Source organism: Anopheles moucheti, chromosome 2 (assembly GCF_943734755.1).
Source record: "Anopheles moucheti chromosome 2, idAnoMoucSN_F20_07, whole genome shotgun sequence".
Lineage (NCBI taxonomy): Eukaryota > Metazoa > Arthropoda > Insecta > Diptera > Culicidae > Anopheles > Anopheles moucheti.
The window spans coordinates 57,163,770-57,187,077 of NC_069140.1; the positions used below are offsets into that span (position 1 = coordinate 57,163,770).

General features: G+C 42.2%; 3 protein-coding genes across 30 annotated transcripts in view; all 3 read right to left on the minus strand.

The window, feature by feature from the left end:
- Positions 1 to 1,084: 1,084 nt before the first annotated feature.
- On the minus strand, positions 1,085 to 11,716 carry LOC128299816 (V-type proton ATPase 116 kDa subunit a 1). Of its 8 annotated transcripts, XM_053035926.1 has the most exons (10): positions 11,689 to 11,716; positions 10,620 to 10,798; positions 10,245 to 10,550; positions 6,031 to 6,125; positions 5,545 to 5,586; positions 3,999 to 4,125; positions 2,524 to 3,903; positions 2,175 to 2,430; positions 1,907 to 2,078; positions 1,085 to 1,821 (listed from the first exon to the last, which is right to left on the minus strand). In XM_053035926.1, the coding sequence occupies exons 2-10, from the start codon at positions 10,734 to 10,736 to the stop codon at positions 1,719 to 1,721; spliced, it is 2,598 nt and encodes an 865-aa protein (XP_052891886.1). In that variant the 5' UTR covers positions 10,737 to 10,798; positions 11,689 to 11,716; the 3' UTR covers positions 1,085 to 1,718. The 8 variants fall into 8 exon arrangements, with proteins under 8 accessions (XP_052891886.1, XP_052891887.1, XP_052891885.1 ...); XM_053035927.1 differs by lacking the exon at positions 5,545 to 5,586; XM_053035925.1 differs by lacking the exons at positions 5,545 to 5,586; positions 6,031 to 6,125 and adding an exon at positions 7,942 to 8,042.
- Positions 11,717 to 12,313: 597 nt separating this feature from the next.
- On the minus strand, positions 12,314 to 14,412 carry LOC128299824 (uncharacterized). The gene is made up of 3 exons (XM_053035937.1): positions 14,341 to 14,412; positions 14,112 to 14,229; positions 12,314 to 14,018 (listed from the first exon to the last, which is right to left on the minus strand). The coding sequence occupies exon 3, from the start codon at positions 13,814 to 13,816 to the stop codon at positions 12,536 to 12,538; it is 1,281 nt and encodes a 426-aa protein (XP_052891897.1). The 5' UTR covers positions 13,817 to 14,018; positions 14,112 to 14,229; positions 14,341 to 14,412; the 3' UTR covers positions 12,314 to 12,535.
- Positions 14,413 to 16,787: 2,375 nt separating this feature from the next.
- LOC128299807 (calcium-activated potassium channel slowpoke) overlaps positions 16,788 to 23,308 on the minus strand; it is a 60,289-nt gene continuing 53,768 nt past the window's right edge. For all 21 annotated transcript variants that reach the window (XM_053035905.1, XM_053035900.1, XM_053035898.1 and 18 more), the window contains 3 exons: positions 23,115 to 23,257; positions 22,823 to 23,042; positions 16,788 to 22,742 (listed from right to left, as the gene is read on the minus strand). In XM_053035905.1, the coding sequence (XP_052891865.1) occupies positions 22,602 to 22,742; positions 22,823 to 23,042; positions 23,115 to 23,257 (504 nt within the window). In that variant the 3' untranslated portion in view covers positions 16,788 to 22,601. The remainder of the gene's footprint in view (positions 22,743 to 22,822; positions 23,043 to 23,114; positions 23,258 to 23,308) is intronic.

Consider the following 23,308-nt stretch of genomic DNA (forward strand, 5'->3'; position numbering starts at 1 on the left):
CCAGAAGGCTCCAGCAACTCACGAAATGCACGATATACCGCACACTGATACGTCCGGTAGTCCTCTATGGCCATGAGTCATGGACAATACGGGCGGAGGACGCCAACGCTCTCGCCATTTTCGAGCGGCGGGTGCTACGGACTATCTTTGGTGGGTTTTTGGAGCAGGGAGTGTTAAGAAGGAGAATGAACCACGAGCTAGCTGAGCTATTTTGTCGGAGCTGATATCCTGAAGGCAGTTTAAGCCGGAAGGATACGATGGCTGGGGCACGTGATGAGGATGCGGGACTCATATCCCACCAGGAAGGTGCTCGCCAGTGACCCGTTCGGCACGAGGCGCAGAGGAGCGCAGCGAGTTCGTTGGCTGGATCAAGTGGGGCAAGACCTGTCGGAGATCGGGTGCAGCAGGGGGTGGAAGAATGCAGCCTTGGACCGAGTTTTCTGAAAACGAATTGGTGGCCTGGCCATCGCAACACGACGTGCCAATTGGCCCGCTCACAGTTGAGCACGTCGTGTTGCGATGGCCAGGCCACCAATTCGTTTTCAGAAAACTCGGTCCAAGGCTGCATTCTTCCACCCCCTGCTGCACCCGATCTCCGACAGGTCTTGCCCCACTTGATCCAGCCAACGAACTCGCTGCGCTCCTCTGCGCCTCGTGCCGAGGCCGATCGAGGCTACGATCCCGATCGTCCTAGTTCCTCCTTGTGCTTCAAGGGCCACTCGTGCTTCTCATCCAGCGAGAGACTTCTCGTGGAGAGCGCACATGAATGCCTGGCTGCGTACGTACCCAACACTATCTTTAAGGCCTCGCCTTTTAGACGGCTGTACGTTTTGAACTCCGCAGATGTACGCCTGTGCATCTGCATCTGTCCCAATTGCGATTCGAAGTGCATTTTCCTGTAATAAAAACACCTTCTGACATGAACATTGCAGTTAACTTGATACACATAAGTTTTTTTCGATCAAACATATCGGCAGTACCTCGCCGGTTGTAAAACCGGTTTCACGCAATAATTTAAGGGAATCATAGTTATCTTTTTCGGACGTGGAATCAAGGAAAGAGATGTATGTAATCACGTTAGAAATGCTTTGCTGATACTAATGAACAAGTAACATTTATTCCAATATTTGATAAGTGTTGCAATCGGCAGGAATCGTCACAGTGTCGAAGTATTGAAATGTTGTCTAAAAAGTGACAAAGACTAAACCGCCGAAAGCAATTTTTTATCGAACAATACGTAGATAATGCGTCTTGCTGTAATTTGCCTTGGCTGTGCATGAAGCGTTCTGAATAGAACAGGGGTTTTGGATAGTCTTTACTGTCTTTACCAAGTTTTGCTACGACGGTACATATATAAATCTACTTTCAAATGACGCGCGCACAGCTTTAGCAAGGATAAATTCGTGAATGTCATTTTTAATTTTCAAGGGATTAAACATGTATAATTTATATTTCGAGTTAGTTATTAATGTGTGCTCTATAGCTTAAACGTTCCAGACTGCGTTCTAGTGCTCCAGACACGCGCTGCATTTTTGTATGTGCTTCATTTGATCTCGACTATTAATGGCGTTTGAAGAAGAATAGGGATGACACTGTTGGGTCGCAATAGTGCACCAACGAAGAGCAATCTGTGTACGAGTATATATTCATATTGTATTCGTTTGTTGACTGCGGTATCGCATCCATGCTTCACTGATGCACACATTTTAAGCGACATTTTAGTCTTCGGACGAGCTGGAGCTTGATTCCAGGATAACCTCGAACGAGAACGGTTGGAACGCGTATCCAAGACCAGCGTAGAATTTACTCTGGAACTCCACCCTGAAATGTGCCATTATTTTATAAAGCCGTTATTGCACTAGTAGACACAGTATTGATTGCGATATCAGTAGATAGAGTCACTCACCAGTGAAGACGAAGTGTGTGTAAGAATGCAGAAAGACCTTCCATCAGCACCAAAATTCCCACGGTCAGCACAGCCCAGAAGGCAAACACTGCCCACAAAGCTATTCCACCGATCCAACCATCCTGCTTCAGACCATTTTGCAGCACCATGTTCCACAACACTTCCGCAAGCTCTGTTTAAAACCCACGAAATATTAGAAAACGCTTTGATTCAGTCGGGATTTTTCGGTAGCATGAAGCATGTTTAAAAAAAAAAACGAGATACTTACGTGCATGAGCCAACGACAATGCCCACAGACGCAAGTACGAGGCAGTGTGAGACACAGATCCAAGCACATACTCAATCGTGTGGATACCTTGATGGATAAATATTTCAGACATTTCTTCATTGTCGTGTCCATGGCCTCCACCTCCCTGCTGCTGTGCCGGTGGCTGCTGTCCACCCTGAGTCGCTGCTGCGTTATTGTGCTGATTTAACCCATCGGCATCGCCGTTCTCATTACTGTACGGTGCAATTGGTTGATGCTATTGCGGTAATAGAACGAACAATAAAATATGAAACATTGTACCGAAAGCGGGAATTTGGATTGTAAGGCACATCGGGTTGGAAATACTTACGGCAGCTTCCTTACGACCGCGCATGATCAGAATTGGCTTTGCAAGCAGCATCCATGGTACACAAAGCAGCGCTATGATGACAAGGAACTTTTGCAAACCTTGCTGGCCCGCGAACATGAATGGCGAGCAATCTCCATTATTTTCATCGGGCGCCTTGAACAGCACCATGTTGATAAACGTGATCAAGATCGACGGAGCGCAACCGGCAGAATAGACTACCTGTTCCGAGCTGGCAGAGTATTTAACCCATTTGATGAACATTAGCAGCGTCATATAGAAGAACAAGAACACTAGGAAGATGACCTGCGGGATAAACTCGCAGTAGATAGCCATCTTGTTCTTGAAGTAGCGATGATTGAAAAGACCAACAAACACACCGAACAGCATGTGAATGACACCGAAAATAATCGATATCTTCATCTTGTACGCGTTCTGGAAAATGATCTTATTCAACGGGGCCACCTGCCAGACCGGATCAAGCCCAATAGGGTACGGCGTTTGGGCGTAATCCAGGCCCTTCGGATTAAGTTGCAGTGCTTTGTTACCCATTACGGTCGAGGTGTTGTAGTTGATGGACCAAGCTGACCCGAACAAGTTCAAAGACTTCGAGAAGATGTCATTGTACACGAAGCCGGTGTACATCGAAAAGACGCCCATCAAGAAGATAATGTACCGGCCACCGAAGAAAATGTTCCAAATTTCGTTGTCAGATTTCTTTGCCGCCAGCGGTTTCTCCTTCAGTACCATCCACAAACCAAACAGAGCCATTATCGTTCCGTGGCCAAGATCGCCGAACATTACCGCGAACAAGAACGGGAAGGTAATGATGGTGTACGGTGCTGGGTTCATTTCGCGATAGCTCGCGACACCATACGCATTGATTAATGCTTGGAAGGCGTGCGTAAATTTATTCGTCCGGTTGTACGTCGGTGGATCCTCGAACGTTTCCATTCGGTTCAAGATCGGCGGTACGGAAGACCCGGACCGCTCGGTGCCCCGCCGCAGTGCGATCTGGATCGTTTCGAAGTCCAACAGCGGGACCCAGCATTCCGCGATCAAACACTTCTGCGTCACGTCCAAATTGAACAAATTCAGCGTATGGTAGATGGCTTTGATCTTGCGCACCTTCACGAACCAGTTCTTCAGGTTCTTGGCCGCAGCCACCAACACACGATGCCGATGGTCCTGCGTTTGTCCGAGCACGGTGTGCAAATCCTCGATGCGTGTCATCACACCCATCGCCATCTCGCGCCGATCAGTCGGGGCCTCTGGGCATGGATAGAGCGTCGCGCGAAAACCTTCGCAGATCTTCTTTACGCGTGTCTTCAGCTGATCACCTTGGAAGAAGATGATAAACACCGACTTGTACACCTTGTCTCCCTGCAGATCGAGAACACATGTGAACAAAACCGATGAAATTAATTTTCCCATCTACGATCGACTGCGATACGCGCCCGACAAACGCTATTACTTACAGTCGATGGATCCTCCAACGGGTCTTCGATCATTGCTTGGCGCAGGAACACATTACCACGGCAGGCACGCCAAAGCATACGTTCGAACGCCGGCAAACGTTCACGCAAGATGACTCCGGCAACAAAGCTGCAGTCATTGTAATGTTGTTGTGGGCGTTTTTTTTTTATATTCCACAGAAAAAAACGATCGACGTTCATACGATACAGGCGAAAAAATACACAGATTATCGACAGTTCCGGGACGGATTTTTAGTCAAGGATTAAATGGAACGTGGAACGCAAGGAAAGAGGTGAAGTAAGAGAGATAGAAACAGCCAGATACGAAATGGAGTTTAAGAGGCTAGACAGTGTGGCATAGTTCTTTTTGTTAAACACAGAAAACCAATCCAAAAAATTGAAAATGTGCACGCATTATCTGTCTTTCTCTTTGACAGACCTGTAAGCTGTTTGGCTATAGGAACAAGAATTTGTTTAGCTAGCGGCATTTAGTACAGCTGCAACAAACATCGTAAATGGTAAAAAAAATGCACAAATCATATTTTGAAAACAGAAGAACGCGATATCAATGCATGATTAATAATAAGTTTCATCGGTTATTTATGGAGAAACAACGTTATACAACGTTATCAAAGACTGTGTTTCACGGCATGGTGAATAAGAAATGCAAAAAATAAGCAAAATAAACAATGGACTAATTTCATAATTGCTAGAAAAGGTATCGGAATGTCGTATCACATTTTCAATTTTTCGTTCTAGAAATATATTGTGTGTAGTGATTTATGTAATACTAAAATGAGAATGACCATTACAATTGGATGTTGTACGTTACTCTAGAAATGTTGTGGCTTTCGTTAAGATTGCTTGTTAGTACATTAGTAGTTGAAACATTTCTAATCTGCCATACGAAATGTAAGGTATTTTATTTCGATTTCCTACCATCCCTAGAGATAAACGTTTGTTGAACAATCAAATGTATGAAATTTTATCAAATAATAATACTTCTGCAAATGCACACTCAAAACGATGGACTTTGGAGCAAATCTTAATGTAGTAATGCGTAATAACAATGATATCAATCAGAATGAAACCTTTGCGTTAAGCTACAGATAAAGGTAAAGATCACGATATAAAACAAAAGCAACGAAAATCGTTTTAGCCCTACGTGAAGGCAGCAAGGATAGTATTCAGCTACACAATTGAAATGCATTACAAAAAGATATGTTAAACGGAAGGCGTTTGCCTATTACGCTAATATGGATTCTTGCTGTGTTTCACAACACAGGAACAACGAGATGCTAATAAGCTTTATAAAACCATAAAAAAAAACAATAAAATGATTTTCGACTTCTTCAGATGTGATACACTTTGCAAAAAGGCAATAAGCGGGCGATATCATGACAAACGTGTGTGGTTTAGGCAATAGCAGTACGCGTGATAAAGTTATGCGTGCATACATTAGCATTAAGCAGCTTATACAGAATTACGGGTATATACTATTTTTAATATGAAAATACAAAGATCGTCGAAGTTTATCGCTACTACTGACCATGGAAGATATTCTTCTGTGTCTTGTGATTTTTCCAGAAAACTGCAGTTAAAAATTAGTCACGTTAATATCATATAGGAAAAATAGGAAAAGATAATCATAATTAGAAGCATAATATGGAAGAGTGTAATACATAAGAAGAAAGTAAGTATGTGTTAATTCCACACGATTAAACAAACATAAAACCGAAATATAACCAATAGAAGAGGAAAAGAAGAAGAAAAATAGTAAAATTACAACGTAAAAATGAAGAACTAAGAAGAATGGCTAGAACATAGTCGTGGCAACTAGAACAGTGTTTTATACAGCTATTGTTGGTTAAGCAATTGCGATTAAAATGTAGTAAGAGCATCAACACTGTTAATCTGTTAAAACGATATAGGCTAATGCTTTTAAAAAAAATCAAACAAACCAAAGACTAAAAAAACAGTTATACAAATAAATAAAAGAAAATCAAATTCACAAGACAATCAAATTCAAACCTACCCTAGCTGAACAGGACCCATTGCCTTGCCAGTGCGTGATTCGTCGGTGATCAACGCTCGGGTCATCGATTCGGTGGTATGCATGCCACCCTCTTGCTGTACACATTCAACAAATAGGTACGTGTGAGTGATAATTGTTTGTTTGGTTGGTTATATTATACTGCTGTTTAGTTATGACTATCACTGTTTTTTCATGTTCCATTGCATGACCACTATATCTATATATATCTGAGTGATGGTGAATGTCCAAAATAAAATTGGTAACTTAGAAAAACTAACGACAGAGAAACAGGCATTTTAATGTGAGTATAATGAGTATAATGAAGAAAGATGATAATGAATTTAGCATCCTGAACCTAGTCTACCATAACAAACGGAATGATGCATACAAATGGTTTCACACGAAGACATTCCTATTCACCTAAATAAGGATGTTCAAAACGGGATGAACACAAAACGAACCTATCATTTACTAACGATGAAGGGAAAAAAAACGACCGTGGAATTTTGTATCAACTCTTTTCCCATTGAACTCTCTTGTGTGAAAGAGCAAGAAAAAATACATACCATTATTTAAATAAAACGTTTTAATAACACTTATTAGTACTCGAGCTTCGAGCGAACAATTCTGTTAAACAATGTTAGCATCTTTAGTAATACAGAGAGTTCTACGTATAAGAAAGAACTACAAATACACGGTTGTAAAGCGAATGATACACAAACTAGCAGCTTACGTTTGCTGAATTTCTAAAATACAATACCTTGGACAGCTGGGCAACATGTTCTAAAGGAAACTGTTCTATTGGAAAAGCAGAATTAGCAACGAAAAGCGCATCAAGCAAAGTTATATAAAAACAATTATGGTCAACCATAACCATATCCGGAACAATCGAAACAATATTAACAATGTGCAATCATTTAAAACATGTGCATATTCAAAAACTATTAAAGAGGTATCATCTACGATTAACTGCAATTATCAATTTCGCCATCTAATTCTAAACATCAATTGTCGTTATCAAAGGTTTTCATAGGGCTGGATGAAATTAAAAATTTACAAACTGATACAACGGTTCACACAGCGCGAAAATTCGAATTCATGAAACGTGCGATTTTTTTAATTTTCAAACTTATGTACTCCAGAGGGAAACTAAGGGTGTGTAATTTGGCACGAATTAATCACAATGCCTTGCCTTATATGACGATTGTAATTGGGGTTGAATTCGGGAAAACGTTCGCAACGTTTCTGGGCACGCAAGTTCCGGATGGATACCACACACGCAGGGTATAAGACAAGGAAGCAAACCCAAAAAGACAGAGCCATGTGATGGGGGAAAAGATAAAAAGATAAATTGAAGAGCTTTTAATACCGGGATACATTCTAGCAGCTTAAAGACAATCACGTAACAGCACGAACGAGGATAGATGATTGGTGACGTGTGAACTGTTTGTTCTTCTAAACAGTTTGTACGTGAGTTTGTATTTGTTGTGCATGTTGTGAATGTGTTACTTTCCCACGTCATATGACATTTTCAAAACTGTTTTGTTAGCATTACATAAATCAGTAACGTACAATATTTTAGAAATCCCTTTCTTGTTACAAGAACTTCCACACGGTTAGCATAGTAATGATAGACAGATAGAGAGTGAGAGAGATACAAATATGCATATAAACTACAGAAGAAAAGAACACGAAGAGGGATCTGTATGGAAAGTTGAACTAGCGCATCTTGTAAACAATGCATTTGGCACCTGGGAAAGGAATGGCCAGAAAAGAATGGTAACAGATTGCGCTATCGTGAAATTTACACTCGTAATTGCAGGAGACACGATAGTTACGGGAATGAGTAGAAAGAGGATGATCGGAAGGAAACAGCACTGTAAATGTTTAACGAAAATTGTGTATATTTACCCTAGTTTTAGATTTTGTCCCTGTGCCCCGGCACCACCTGCTCGTATGCCCTCCTCACCAAGAAGATTAACCTGCTCCTCTTCCCTGTGCGAATCCGCCATCTGTTGATAGCGGTTTCTTGTCTTATTAGGTACATTTCCAGTAGGTACGGCCTGTTTTTTCGTTTTTCGATCGTTTCACAATGCATGTTTGTGCGTGCATTTTAGTTTTTATTGCATTGATTTTTTTTTCGTATTTTTGCAATCACAACACAACCGAAATAATACGTACCCGACCAGCAACATAGCAACAACAACAAAATTATATAGGAAAAGGCAGGGAAAGGACAAAATGTGTATAAAACCATTAATAAAGCATTACAACAAAATTCTTCCCTCAAGAAGGGAGTTTTTAAAAGCCGAGTACAAGTACGATAGTATACGTAACTCCTTTTCTGCGAAAGGAATTAGGCCGGGGCAGCAAGTTCATCGTCGTAACATATTTATTGTGATGTTAGTACATACGTCAAAGCTTTATAACCAACAATGGCCGTTACCATCAGGAGTGTGATTGTTAAGATTGTTAGATAAACCAACCCCAAAGGTGCGATGTTAGTATGATAATCAATCACAGCTGCTTGTACTCTGTAGAATGAGAAAAACGCACATGTGGATAATGCAAAAATGTTCCCTCAATAGATTCGAATTAACCAGTACAACAACCTTACTAAAATGATATTACAAATCATTGCATGATAATCATGCAACATGGATGGTTTTACTTTCGTTTTTGAGAAAATTGTGGGTTTTGAAACGATATTATTGATCTATTTTTTCGTTAGAACGGGACTGGCCGTATCGACTTATTGTACCACGTTATCGGATAGTCAGTCCTTCCTAGGGGGGTTTGGTCCAGAAGATATGTGAACCTATTAAATTAATGAATTAAAAATTCCAACAGAAGGTTTACAAGTACTGCCGTACTTAAGCCACAATCGCATTTTATGAAAAATAGAAAACAGTTGATTGGAGTCATGGTTCTTAGGACTTAATTGGACCACTATGAACTGAGAAAATTAATTAATGAGGTCGTATTGTATTTTGTTCTTGATGATTGAGATACAGAAAATTGGAGAGGTATTTGATAGATAGATAGACTTGATAAGTACAGACAAAGCTGATTGTTAGAATAGATGCCACAACCGTATAAGAATGATAACTTTGTCAAATGTAAAGATCGTGGGGCACAGCACTGACAATGAATTATAAAATTAAAAGCAACTGAAGGGAAAGATAGTCCATGTAATCATCATATGCTTATGCGTCATACCAATCACCAGTAGCATTCAGTTGTGTTGTTGCGAATGAGATCGTGATTTATACAGTCCGTTTTTGATATGAATTTAGAAACGTTATTCCGATTTTCACGAAAAAACAGGCACAGTAGCATCTGCATTTAATAAATGTTAGTATATAAATGTAACTGAGCTAAAATACTTAAGCTATGAATTAATATTCAATCATTAAATAAATGGGAAATTAAGGGTCAAAGAAAACAAAACCAATTCAAACGCGCACATCGCCGGCCTTGAGCTATGGTAGATAAGTTTGAAAAATAAATAAGTCATGCAAATAACGTTGCAAAATCATTGTGGAATAGTGTTTTCCGAGACATTTGCAAATAGGTAGTAATGTTAAGATAAAGAGCGCATGCTCCTATTTGCTCCAGCTAGATGGTATGTCATTGATTTCCGAGGAGGTGAAACTCCTCACCTGATCAATCGTTACCTCCACTCGCTCTATGCCTTAGTTTTTTATTTTCAATTTCCCAAGCAAACCCGTGATCTATTACATCTAAAGACGTTGCGTTTAAATAATGGTTGTACCTTTTGTCATTTTTTTTTCTTTTCTGACCTAATCACATTGATCGCTTTTGTATGGTGCAGTTAGGATGTAAATAAACTTTTCGATGAACAATGAATAATTAGCTTGTTGTAATGTAACTAAAGAAACAATCAATGGAATTTGGAAAAAAACTTCTCAAACTTAAAAATTTGTATGGTAATGAACATCTCCTAACTTTTCGTTCTTCTTTGAAATGACTTCCAACTATGAGTTAATTTAATTTAGCTATTGGAAATAAATCATTAAATAGTATTTCGAAACCAATTCGTGAAACAACAAAACAAAAACAAAATATGTATAATGAAAGGAACATACGTACAGTGCAACATCTACAAATTATCATTGTTATGATGTACACAACGAAAATTCTGCTCAAACCTAGCTATGAATGACTAGATCTTCTCTAGCAGATTCGCTTACCTCGTCAAAAAAGACCTGAGTCTTACGTAGGATGTGCTTCAGCTCCGTCAGCTCAAGATAGTTACGCTTCAGTGCCTCAGCGTTTTGATTCACCTCACGTAACTCATTCTCCAGCTTTTCGAACGTTGCCTCCAAGTCAATCATTTCGCGTGGCTGAGGCGCTTCGGGGCTCTCGCCGGTGTCCAACATAGGAATGCCATCTTTTTTTATTTCCTTCTCCAGGTAGCGCAGTTTACGCTCCATCTCGTCACATCGACGAACCTCGTTAACAAACTTTCGCTGGAACGCATTGACGTCGGGATTGAGCTGTGGGCAGAGTGGACATTTGAGAACGTCTTTTGGTCTACAATCTGATTATCAAATAGGCAATCTTACATCACGGAACTGAACCAATCCTAGCTCTCCCAACTCCGACACACACGCGTAAGCGGCCTCACTCTGCAGAAACAGCTGGCAGAGGGACATCTCCTCACTACGAAACAGGGACCCCATTGTGCCGGATTCCAAGCTAGTGGTCGTTCCGGGTCAAAATTATTGTCGTGTGGTTTCTGCGCCTGTAAATGAAACTTGGGATTATTATTACGGTTGTACCAGTCCGTGTTGAATTTGTTCACACCAGCAGGTGGAACTAAAAAGCCAACTCTAAAGACTGCTGCTAACTTCTCAACCGAAATTAACAAAATCAAATCGACTGTTCTTATCTTGTACGCCGTCGAGGATTATACTAGCAGCCCAACTGGATGGCGCTTTATCTAAAACGCAACACAAAAAAATAAGGCGCGCTGTCTTTATCGGTGTAAACCACCCCAAAATTAAAGGCTGAACGATTTATCTAATAGAAAATCCCCCTTTATTCCTTTACATTTGTGAAGATCAGATTCAAACGGATTTTCTAACATCACATGAGTAGGGCAAAGCGAACGGATAATCCTTAGCGATGTTTGGTAATACAAGCAGGCTAGGGCCAAATTTGGATCGATTGTCGACTTCGATGTGAAGCGTGACAACCTTCACTGCTTTCTCCTACACGCGCACACTTCTTTTTTTTTTACTTAACAACCCTCTTCACTGCCCCTCAGGCATGGTGATGTTCAACAGTAGAAAAAGAAACATTAAGAAATCACTTTGACTGCGTCGCGACAAGCCAATGTACACGGTTTTCTTCTCACGAAACACTAGCACAGCTTTAGCAGAACAACCGATAGCGAATAAATTACTCATCAAGCTGATTTGATGGGCAAAAAATGTTGTCCACCGCGCCCCAAGGTACAGCTGTGCTGGATTCGCAAGAAACGACCAATCGTAAGGCCAGCAAACACGATCGACGCCATTTACCAATATTCCTATTTCACGGTACGTACGTGCACGGTTTGCTAATGATAGTTTCAGGGCTGCAAACTAATGAATAATTGTATTTTTTAACTACACGAAGGCAGCAACTTACAACACGACCTGCTGTATCGGAGGGTGTGTGTGGAATGCGACTTTGTTGCTAATGACAGCGGTTGTCAAATGAATCTCGATTTGCCCAAGTAGCAAAAAAGAATTTGTTGACGAGCTTTAAACATACCGTTGCTTGACTATTACTCTGCATTGGAAACAGATGGATATAAAATGGTAACATTCGATAATAATTATCGTGTAAGCAATGCAGTTCTTGGTAATTTTTGGTAGCTAATTGGTAAAAGTGACTAAAGTAAAAAAAATTGTCACTCCATTAGAGTATTAAATTCGTAAAAACGATGTTTAAAAGATGGATAACGATGGGTAAAGTAGGAAATCGTGTGATCCTTTTCGATTAGGTTTGTGCAAGATATATAGCTGTGTATAAAGAATCGTATAATACTCCATTCATACGATTTGTTATACACAGCAATGCATCTTGCACAAACCTAATCGAAAAGGATCACACCACGATTACCTACTTTATCCAAGATAAAGTCCACTTGTCTATAAATGATTCCTTCCATTCATGCAAAATAAACTCGAATATTTCTTTCTTGAAACTAATATTTATTTGTATGCCAACCACACATAATCCTGCTCTACAAACAAAGATTGTTGCGGTTATAACACTTAGCTGCGGTTATAGCTGAATAATTAAAACATGAACCCTTTAAATCATATTCATTTAAGATGAGATCGTAGTTTTCCTCTGTAATAAATAAAAGAATACATTAAAATAAACCAAATGTTGCACTATATTGCTACAGTTATGTTGCATCAGCTAGACGCAAACGAGGACGGAATGTAGCATTGCGATGGTTTCAACCATAATGATAGATTTTATACTAGATCGGATTTTGTTTTTGCGTAACTGCAGCAGAGATCGATCGACCAATGACCTCCGATCGAAATGCTCGGTTCTTGACCGGACTTTGCTGCAATCCCGTAACAGGATTGTGACGAACCAGTCCGTCGATTCCGGTTAAGGCAGGCAAGGCAAAGATGTGCTTGGTTGGCGAAGATGCCATGTACCTCGTGGTTGCCGACTTGACCACGTTCAGTTTGTTGTGATGTCTTTGTTCAATTTCCGCCAACAGCGTCGGTGCCACGTAGCTGTTTTGTACCAGGAACTTATAGTTCTTAGATAACGGTGGGATGCGGTTATGTGTTGCCGATGCCGACGCCGACAGTATGGTCGTTTCGATTGTTTTAGAAGATTTGTTCTGATGCTGCTGCTGTTGCGATGGTCGATGGGGCAAGGGTGCGAGTTTCCGTTGCAAATTTACGTTTCTGCTACGGCCAGCATTGTTCCCACCGTCATTGTTATTATGTGTGACTGATTGTGCACTGCAATTTCTACTCACGCCAGACAGAGCGTGATAGCTAGCTGGGCCGACACAGTGGTTCGATATTAGTAACCCGATCGAACCTACCGAGACGACTGGCACCTGTGGTACCATCAGACTGTTGAGAGGTTTTACTTTGATATATGGTCTGTCTATCCTATCTATGACTTCCGACACTGAACCTAGATCTGTCCCAGATCGTCGCCCTGCTTTCGTTTGAGCCGAAGCTTGATTGCTATGTCGGTATAACTGACCAGAGCTAATGTACAAGCATTTATCCAGCTCACAAGACGTAAGCACACATTCCACATCCTTGGCCGGTTGATTGGTAGGCCCGTCTCGCCCAGACCGAGAGGAACGCGTCCTTCCGGGTAGCGGAGGATCTATCATATATATTTCTTCGTAAAACGGATCATTACCTTTCACATGGACCGATTCTTGGATGGTAATCGGTTTGCCCGTAACTCGGAGGAATGGAAAAACGGATGTCCATTCCAGGATCTCTTCGCGGAGTTTCGCGTCTACAGGCAGATCCTCCTCGCCATAGAACATCCGGTCGATCCGTTCCCATTCGTTTTGATTCTGTTTTATTGCATCCTCTGCCCACGGAATAGAACCGATGCTGCTGCGTCCTTGGCTACTTGTAAGCGACTCCCGCGATAGCTCCGTCAGTGTATCCGATTCTTCGTCATCATCACTTATTACGGTTTGGTCGTATGATCTGCTGCGTTCGTCGCTATGTTTCCTACGGTACCATCCGTTGTTGTTTTGCGCCGACATGTTATGACAGACTTTATGAACGGTGCTCCGACGAGTTCATTTTTCCTCCTATCGCTGTCCACCACACTTTTCATCCATCACAATTTATCGCGTTTTTTTTCTGAGTATATACGGCAATTCCTTCCGGTTTTATCCTTTCATGCATAGCAGTCGCATGTTTATTTACACTGAAGCACGCCTTGTTCTTCTTCTTTTTCTTTCTCTACGGAGGAATAGATTTTGCGAAAGAGATTCTAATAATTTTCACTTTTGAGAACTTGGATAATTGCCATCCACGTTTGGTTGTATCACCTACCACGTTATATAGCAGTAGAATGTTTACCAGGAACTAGAGAGGGGCACCGGAACCGAAATCATCCATGAGATTATACCCATATGCAATGTATCACTTTGGAGCCATGAAAAAATCAATACTAAAATTGAGAAATTCATATCATTCGTAGAAGCAGTGATACAACTACGGTGTCCTATAACACCTACACTTGTTAACAATTGAGGTGAACAGTTACTAGAATGATAATCACCGATAGAATTTAGCAAAATTCTAAAATTACGCCGGACTTAATAAAGGCAAAGCAGCAAAAAGTGAATTGTTTTGAAAGGGTTTTTGTTGCTCGTCCTGTTGTTATTATTATCGAGCACTTGAATCGAGTCCTTTTGACGTCGGAAGTGCTCGATCTGTTCGAGTGCATGGATGAGGATAATTTTGGCCGAAATCGAGTGATCTCGCATCTGACTGTGCGGATCTCAACTGTCGATACACTTTTTCGAGCAAATTTGAATGAAATATTTCAATCATGTGAGCCCGGCCGTTCGACCGATAATAAAAAAATAAATAAATAAAAAATTTAAATCATTTGCAGTTTTGAGTTGAAATGTGCACGGGGCGGCGTGTTCTACTTTTTCTCCATCACGAAAGAAACGAATCTCTTTTGAATCAAACCAAGCATTATTTATTTTAAAAATCTGTAAAAACCTTTGGCTCAAAAATACCGCCAAAGATAGTCCGTAGCACCCGCCGCTCGAAAATGGCGAGAGCGTTGGCGTCCTCCGCCCGTATTGTCTATGACTCATGGCCATAGAGGACTACCGGACGTATCAGTGTGCGGTATATCGTGCATTTCGTGTGTTGCTGGAGCCTTCTGGATCGCAGGAGTTTGTGGAGCCCGTAGTATGCACGATTTCCTTGAACAATGTGCCTTCGGATTTCGCTGCTTACGTTGTTGTCCGAAGTTACGATCGTGCCAAGGTAGCAGAACTCCTCTACCACCTCGAGATCGTCGCCGTCAACTGATACTCTGCTTCCGAGTCGGGTTCTATCACGATCAGAGCCCCCGGCAAGCAGGTACTTTGTCTTCGTCGCATTGATCCTCAATCCAATCCTAGCGGCCTCGCCGTTCAGTCGGGTGTACGCCTCGCACACCGCCGCAGATCTCCGTCCGATGATGTCGATATCATCTGCGAAGCCTAGAAATTAGAAGGATCGGGTAAAAATCGTGCCGCTAATGTCGAAGCCCGCGCTTCGCATGACACCTACCAGAGCGATGTTGAACAGCAAACAGGAGAGTCTTGCCTCAGACCCCGGTGAGATTCGAACGATTCCGACAGCATGTTCGACACCCTCACCTTGCACTGCACCCCATCCATAGTACCAGCTTCCCAGGGAATCCGTACTGCTGCATGGTGTTCCATAGCTCTGTCCGATCTATGGTATCGTAGGCCGCCTTGAAGTCTATGAACAGGTGGTGCGTAGGGATCTGGTGCTCTCGGAACTTCTGGAGGATCTGCCGGAGAGTAAAGATTTGGTCGGTGGTCGATTTGCCTCCAACAAACCCAGCCTGGTAGTTTCCGACGAAATCTGTAGCAAGGGGCGCAAGTCTGCAGAGGAGTATGCGGGACAGGATCTTATAGGCGACATTAAGGACTGTGATGGCTCGGAAGTAAGCACCGCCGAATCTGTCGCCCTTTTTGTAGACTGGGTGTACGACACCCTGTTTCTTGGATATACTAAGCTCCCTGTCCAACAAAGCGTTTCGAATATCGCTCACTGGGCTGTCTGCTCATTACAGTATTTCCGTAAATGGAAAGGTAGATCTATATGAAAAGGTGCCTGTAAGGGCAGTTTTTTTGAGAGGTCGATTCTCCCTCATCTTCTTCGCACCCCACAACAACGTTGCATGGTACGTTGGCAATGCAAGTGGGATGACGATGAGCTCGGGAGGTTCTTGTATGTAATCTCAACACAGGTATCCTTGCGTCCCTGGTTTCACAGACCCACGGTAGGTCGTTCGTATGATGTCTAGACTTATGTCGAACTAGCACACGGATTCTGTATCACTTCGCCAAAGAGATTCAAATAGAAGGCCAACGTCGTACAACAATAATTTCGGATCAATTCCTGTGCGCACTGAAAAAAAAACGAGCCACATTCAGTTATTATATTCATCAATTTGTTTTTCTTTTTTGTTCTTGGTTTGGTTTTTCCTTTGCATTGAATTTTATAATTAACAATAAGTTTAACGTTAACAACATTTTTCATCGCGTCTTGCATACGTCATTATATGGAAAAAACGACAACTAAACGGCAGGGAAGGGGGGTGGGTTGGACGCAGCATATAAAAAGGAAAATGCAACACCGAGCAATCGTTTGTCGAGCAGTTGAACCAAAGCCGTAAAGTACCGTGACTCGCCGCGCGCACGCACGCAATCTACTTAAGAAGAGGTTACGTTACAAAACGGTATCCAGCAAAATAAACCATACCCAACGATAGGAGATACAGTGGGGAGTAACACGAGCAGCACTATGGCTTGTTGCGTCTAGTTCGCTTTATAAATCCGCGGCTTTGTTTAGTGCATAGTCCTCGTGTCCGCCAGGCCATTGCGCTTTCGCTCGTGCACGGGTGTGTGTGCGTCCGCTGTGTTTCTATGTTTCTGTGTTTCGTGTTCAAAGTCCTGGCCTGGTCTGACTGTATGGCTGTTTGCGTTAGCTGATTTTCTTACTGTTTTCCTCTAGCCTGTTTTTTTTGTTTTTTTTTGTTGTTTTTGTTGTCTTAAGCTGCTGCTAACTGGCGTGATGGCATATGTTACGTTATCGACGTGCTCCATCCACTCCACGCCGTATGGCTACGTATGTGTATGTTCGACTGTATGTATACCTCTCCAACCGATCATCATCCGATCAGCAATTACCTGCTGGATGAAACTAAAGCCAATGTTTGCTGCAAGCGTTCACACCATTTCTATACAGATCTAGCCAGCCGAACGCGCCTCGCCCTGTCCCTCACAGCACGGTTCTGCTGCTTTGGCCACATTCCATGGATCGTTTTGGTTGTTTTTTTTTTTAACTGACATGAAATACTGCCCCGTTTCACGCGCTGTACGCGCTCGGCTGCCGTGGTACCCCAAAATGCACGGATAATTTTGTGAGAATTAGTTGACGTCCTATGTACAATTGTTCTGCAATTTCCACCTACCTTACACACACTAAATTTTTACGCTAGCTGAAGTAGTTATTTTTGTATGGTTTTTTTGTTGTCAGTTTTATGAAAAATCTATAAAAAAAGGATTCTACCCTTGATCGATTTTCACATCCATACATACATACGCACACACAAATTTAAATTCAAATCATGCTCCTCATGCTCTCATGATCACTATCTGCGCGCGCGCTCATGGGTGTGTGTGTGTATGTGTGCGTGTGTGTCGCTCTGCCCAATACTGACTAGTGTGTGTTCATGCCCCCCCCCCTCCCTTTTCTACATATTGTATGATATTGTTGTGTTGTTGCTGTGATAATGGCGTTCATCAATGGCCGCTCGATGGCCATTCGTTCAGTTAACTTTATCTTTACTGCTCTGTTCCATCGCATTTAGCGGTGCGCTATTGCATTTCGAAGTGATTGGTTGTTGCGGCATCACACATACACCCACACACACACACACACACACTCTCATCCAGTTCCTCAGTTCTCGCGGTATTTCCTTTTTGCTACCCAATCATGGAAATGATCGCGACAAACAAAAACTGATAACTACTGTCCGAACAAAAAACTAAAGGGCAGCCAAGTTTTGTTGTATCTTGCATCTCAATACACTTAGAAAATATAACGACTATTTCGATTCAATGTAGCGTTTGTTATCATTCAATATGCTTGGTAGCTTCACTTACTTGATGGTTGTCTAATTATCGCGCTATATCTTGCATGCTGGCAGGGGATGAATTGTGTTTGTTTGTTTGTTTGTTTGTTTGTTTGTTTGTTTGTTTGTTTATTTTTTGTTGTTGTTTCTTCTTTCTAATCCCTCGCTCCCTCGTTCCGCTCCCTCTATGGCGTTACCCATTTAGCAGTATGTATATATGTATGAAATTAATTACACTAGTCTAGAAGTATAAATCTCTCGCCGTTCACTACGTTCACTACACACACACACGCTGTTACTGCTGCTGCCATCGCATGTGTGTTGTGTGCTTCCGCTTTCCGAATTTATCCCGGTAGTAGTTGCTGCTAGAACCATCCGGCTAGGCCCACCATTTTGTTTTGCTTTACTGCGCCACTGTTTTCGATTCTATCCTGGAGAGTGTTTTTATTTGTCACGCAGTAGGATGATGCTTCACACTTCGGCACTTTTGTCCAACATCATTTCCTCACACCCAAACCAGAAACAGATGCCCAGTGTCGCTTCGCTTATGTTCGTGTAGGTCAGTGCATTTGAACACAGTGATTTATTTCTTGTTGATCATTGCAGCGTTACGCGTTACGCGTTACGCGTCAGTACTGTTTTGCTACGGGGATAGTGTCCACCAGAAAATCAACGATGGAAGCGTTAACACAAGTGGTAGACATTGCAAAACTGCATGCCAGTTCCAGTTCCGTCGTTGATTCGGTTGGAATGAAAGAAGCTACGCGCATTCGCTTCGCCTCCTACGATCTGAACGGTTGCTACTCAACTTGACTGTCCCGAGCTCCTTCGATCATTCGTTTGTGTGTTGTTTTGTTTTGTTTTGTTTTTTTTTCGTTCGATTTCTTGTCTAAGGCGCTATCTAATTAAGTCAAATATGCATAGACATAGTGTAACAGCTGTGCGTGTCGATGGGGTGAATTAATGATGGGGGTTTCTTTTACTTTTTTTTTGGTTTGGTTTCGTTTTTCTCCATTTTTTTTTTGCATTTTATATGAGTACGATGGCTATCATGGCATCATCATCATCATGCACGGCACAGCAAATGTGGCACTACGCCATGCTTCTCTCTACGGGCGTCTCTTGCGTAAAAGGACTTTCTCATACTAGCAACTAGGCGTGAGAGACGTGTGTACGATTGGAAAGAGTGTCGGTGCGATAACGATTCGATATAAGTAGTGTTGTAGTGTTGCGATGTGAGCAAATCCATGTCCACTGCAAGGGGTGTCGATGGGGAAGGGAGGGGAAGAGGGAGGCAGAATGAATATGTCCCTTTTCCGGATACACTCTAAATAGTACTGTACCTCTATTCGCAATAGACATTGAAAGCGGTTTTATGTGAACTAGCGGTTTTGAAGGCCATTCTTACGAGTAAGGCAGGAAAACGTTTCCCACGCGAAAACATTCGGCATTCGGCTACCGGGTTGCACGGGGCCCAGGCCAAACACCATACATAGCATATCGAGTGATTGCATATTGAGCAGTATAAAGTTGGTGCCACCGAACGAGATCGGTGTAAAACGAAAGAGAACAGGAAGAACCGAAACGAATAACAGGGAAATCATTTCCATTGACCGGACAAGAGCCTCCGACATCACCTAGAGAGAGAGAGAGAGAGAGAGAGAGAGAGAGAGTGGCGACATGGCTTCCTAGCGTCACGTAACAGCGTACAAGTTTCGTAAAGTTAACAGTAGCACATGATTGACTAATATTCACCTGGTTTCAGCAGTTGATGGTTCATAAGAACGAAAAAAGCTCGCTTATCAGTTCTATGTACACACAGAGTTCAAACATGCAAGTGCAGGAATGCAAATAGACAAACTACCATGCGGCTCACTGAAATTGGGAAAACGGACGCACGGATGGGAGCATCCGCCACGGATCGTTTCGCCCATAGTTGCGTGTGCCTGGGGCCGATTTCTCTAATAACTACCCTTTTTAATAGCCTATATAGTGAGTAACTCCGGTACGCTTCCCTTCCTTTTCTGCTGTGTGTGTGCGTGTGTTTGATTCAAAACCGGAACCAAACTTCCACCCGGCCTTGGGGAATGGGAGGAAGGTTAGAGGGAGTAGGATGGGGGTGGTTTGAAGTGGAAGGATGTGAGTTGGTGGCGAAGGGGAATGCGGAAGGAATCGATTGTTTCCTTTGGCCGTTTCTCGTTTTCTTTTTGCTCTAGACACGAATCCTAAAATTAAATACACACGCAACAAACAGTCATTAACCGATTTCTAAAGCACCCTGTGTAGCCTTATTATACATCAAGTCGTAACAATTTATGCCTTAACAATCAATGACAGAAAACCCACTAGGAAAGGCGGTAGTAGCAATGATACTAAGAATGGCAGTAACGAAATCCACACTAATGTACATTGGCTGGCAAAACACCGATACTAGCGAAGGAGTTCTAAAACAAACACGTCCCACCCGTTAATGGCGGTGACTCAAGATATAAATGGGGGAAGAGGGGGGGTGGAGGGAGGGGCGCGATCGAGAGCAAACAGTTAGAATGATTTCTTCGTGTGATCAACTATCTACCGTTTGTTGTCTCGTGTAACCGCTCACGCAGGAGGCTTTCCAGCTCCTGATTCCTCCACCTACGATTCAAGACCAGTTTTTCTTCTGTGTTGTGTTCGTTCCCTTTACGTTGGCTATACGCATTATGTAACATTAGCTCGTCGAATTGATTTCGTGTTGTTGATGGTTTTGCATCTGTGTCTGTGTGTGTATGTTCTTGTTGGATTTATGAGCTGGTTGTATACTTCGTTCGTTTGCTTGTTATTTTCGTTTTTAATGCACAAGATTTTTCGCTTTGTCACTGTTTTGCGGCCTCCGCTCATTAGGTTACGCATGTTTTTTTTTGTTGTTGTATTGTTTTGATTATAAAATGATTGTGTCTTTCGATTGAATTCGCCTTAAATCAAGTTAGAGGTTCATCAATTTGCGCATTTCACTATTAAGTATCGACTGCGTAAGTAGCTCCATCGGTTGCACGCCGCCATTTGAACGATTCTTCTATAGTGTTGTTTTTTTTTGTTGCTTCTTTTGTTTTATTTCGTTTCTGTTTTTTTTTTGTTTGCTTTTCTGTATTAGTTCGTAGTTACATTTCCGTTTTTGGTATTTATTTATGCTTCTTCGCTCACTTCATGTGTTTTTTTTTTCTTTTGTTGGTTACAAAACAGGAGATGTTTATTTTTCAACGGGCACCGTAATTATCTAGAATCGATTAAACTTGTGTTTTGTTTAAACATTATGTCGCGTTTTAAGGGATGAATTGTGGAAAAGCATTATCACTAGCACTAGCATTATTTTGTGTACGATCTCGCAATCTCGCTTTCTATTCTTTGTACATGGCGTTTTATATAGCTTTTTGTTTGATTTCACATTTCCTGCTACCCAATCCGATACGGCCGTTATCGAAAATGGCAGTCCGTTTGAGTGTGTGGTGTGCAGCAACCCTGTGATGGTACCCCGATTTGAATTTGAAATTTCGCCTTTCGGTCTTGTTTTTCGACACTCCTTCCATACCCCTTCGTTGCAGTTTAACTAAACTTTGTGAAAATCGGAAGACAATAATAAGAAAAAACAAAAACAAAAACAAAACAAATAGAGACGACACAAGCGCAAAATGTGATGTAACTTATTATATAATAAAATTAAAAGTGAACTAAAAAGTACATAAACGAACCATTGATTTATTGACTTCTAGCGGAAGAAAAACAGACGAGGGCAACAGATAAATACACACAAATAATGCACCATAAAATCATCAACATAGAAACATACTGAACTCAAAGTTAACAACAACCAGTATACCTATTATCTACGATAGCCGGAAATGAAGGATGAAACTAAGAACATCGAACGACGGTGCGCCGATAGTGTTGAGCCTACTCATGGGGGGAAGGTAAGAAACGAAATTCACAGAGAAGGAAAGGAAGGAAACATAAACACTTGTTACGGAATGGTGTAGGAAGCAAGTGGAGATCTTCCTCGATTTTGGCATTGAAATTTCATTCCATATGAACAGCCCTTCTGTATGCATGCGCAGCGCGGTTGTAGCGTAAATGTTTGTAACTTTGGTGAACGTTGCATCAGTGCAGTTAGTTTGTGGTAAACCAACGTGGTTTGCACCACCATTGGTATTAGACGAAGAAACAGATCGATAGGATGTCTATCTTTCACAGGAGCCTTTGACAGTGGATCAAGAAAAAAAACATCTAGCGCTACCACCGTGCAGTGCGAATGAACAAAGTTGGCTGTGGGATGGTTTTACATACTAGATGGCGCTCTATACCACGTGTTACAATAGATAGTGTTTTAGTAGCACTGGTGTTTTTTTTTCATTCTTTTTTTGTTTTGAGTTAACGCTAGCTCAGTATGCAAGCGAAAACCCAACTTCGAAACCACGACCGCACGACGGGAAAGTAAAAAAAAAACACACACACAATTAGTGTATGTTCGTCGTTATGGAGCGCGAAGGTGTGCGGAAAATGTAGACGAGTTTGCGGAAAAATCGCTTGACATAGAGCGCAATCTGGTATATAAAATCAGTTTCTTTTGTTCATATGTATGAGTAGGGTCCATCGGTAAGGGCGCTACACAGTAATAGTCAAGAATTGTCGTCCTTGTTGGAACCACCACCACCAACACCCGCAGCTTGACTGTTTTGATTTCGGCCACCTCCGGAGGGTCCGCGCACCGTCGCCGGTTTATACTCCAGCCCCGGGTCGAACTGCATCAGCACAAACACCTGTGAGGGGCGGCAAAATATAGGAATTGTGAGTTAAATGAAGGTTCGTCGCCAGGTGTGTGCCTGTTTGATCCCCCTACCTGATCGGTTGGCAGTAAGGAAAAGTCGTCCGGTGGATTGGTGATAACGTAGCGTTTGCTACTTGCGTCACAGCTCGAACTGGTATCACGGAATCGGTACAAACCGATACAGAGCATGCCGTACGACTTGAGAGCCGCCACGAACAAATCGCCGTACTTGCCGGCCTCACCGAACTGGGCCAACGGCCCATCGTACAACGATATCTGCCCAACGCGACATCTGCACACGAACGGATAGAAGATACGGTTATGCTACCGGTAACGAGCTCCACAGCACGCCATTTCTGCTTACCTGTCGCGATTACTCAAACTTTCGGGTGTGCTATAGCCACCACGAAGTCCAGCACCTTCGGCCAGGATTAATTCTAGTTCCGGTGTAGCTCCACCCGTGATTAACGAACGAATTAGAGTTAAGGCGTTTTGATTGAAGTATGTCTGTGGGCAAAGAAACGAAGTGAAAGAACGAGCTTCAAAAACCATGCCAAC

What these genes read in the sequence shown, in the direction of transcription:
- LOC128299824 (XM_053035937.1), bottom strand. Translation starts at nt 13,816, where the DNA reads ATGTCGGCGCAAAACAACAACGGATGGTACCGTAGGAAACATAGCGAC.
- LOC128299816 (XM_053035921.1), bottom strand. Translation starts at nt 10,736, where the DNA reads ATGGGGTCCCTGTTTCGTAGTGAGGAGATGTCCCTCTGCCAGCTGTTT. An exon ending in GGACAAAATCTAAAACTAGG is followed by an intron (nt 4,126 to 7,941) that starts GTAAATATACAC and finishes CAATGACTGCAG; the next exon opens with CTTTGTTGCCGGAGTCATCT. An exon ending in GCGGTCGTAAGGAAGCTGCC is followed by an intron (nt 2,431 to 2,523) that starts GTAAGTATTTCC and finishes TTACCGCAATAG; the next exon opens with CATCAACCAATTGCACCGTA.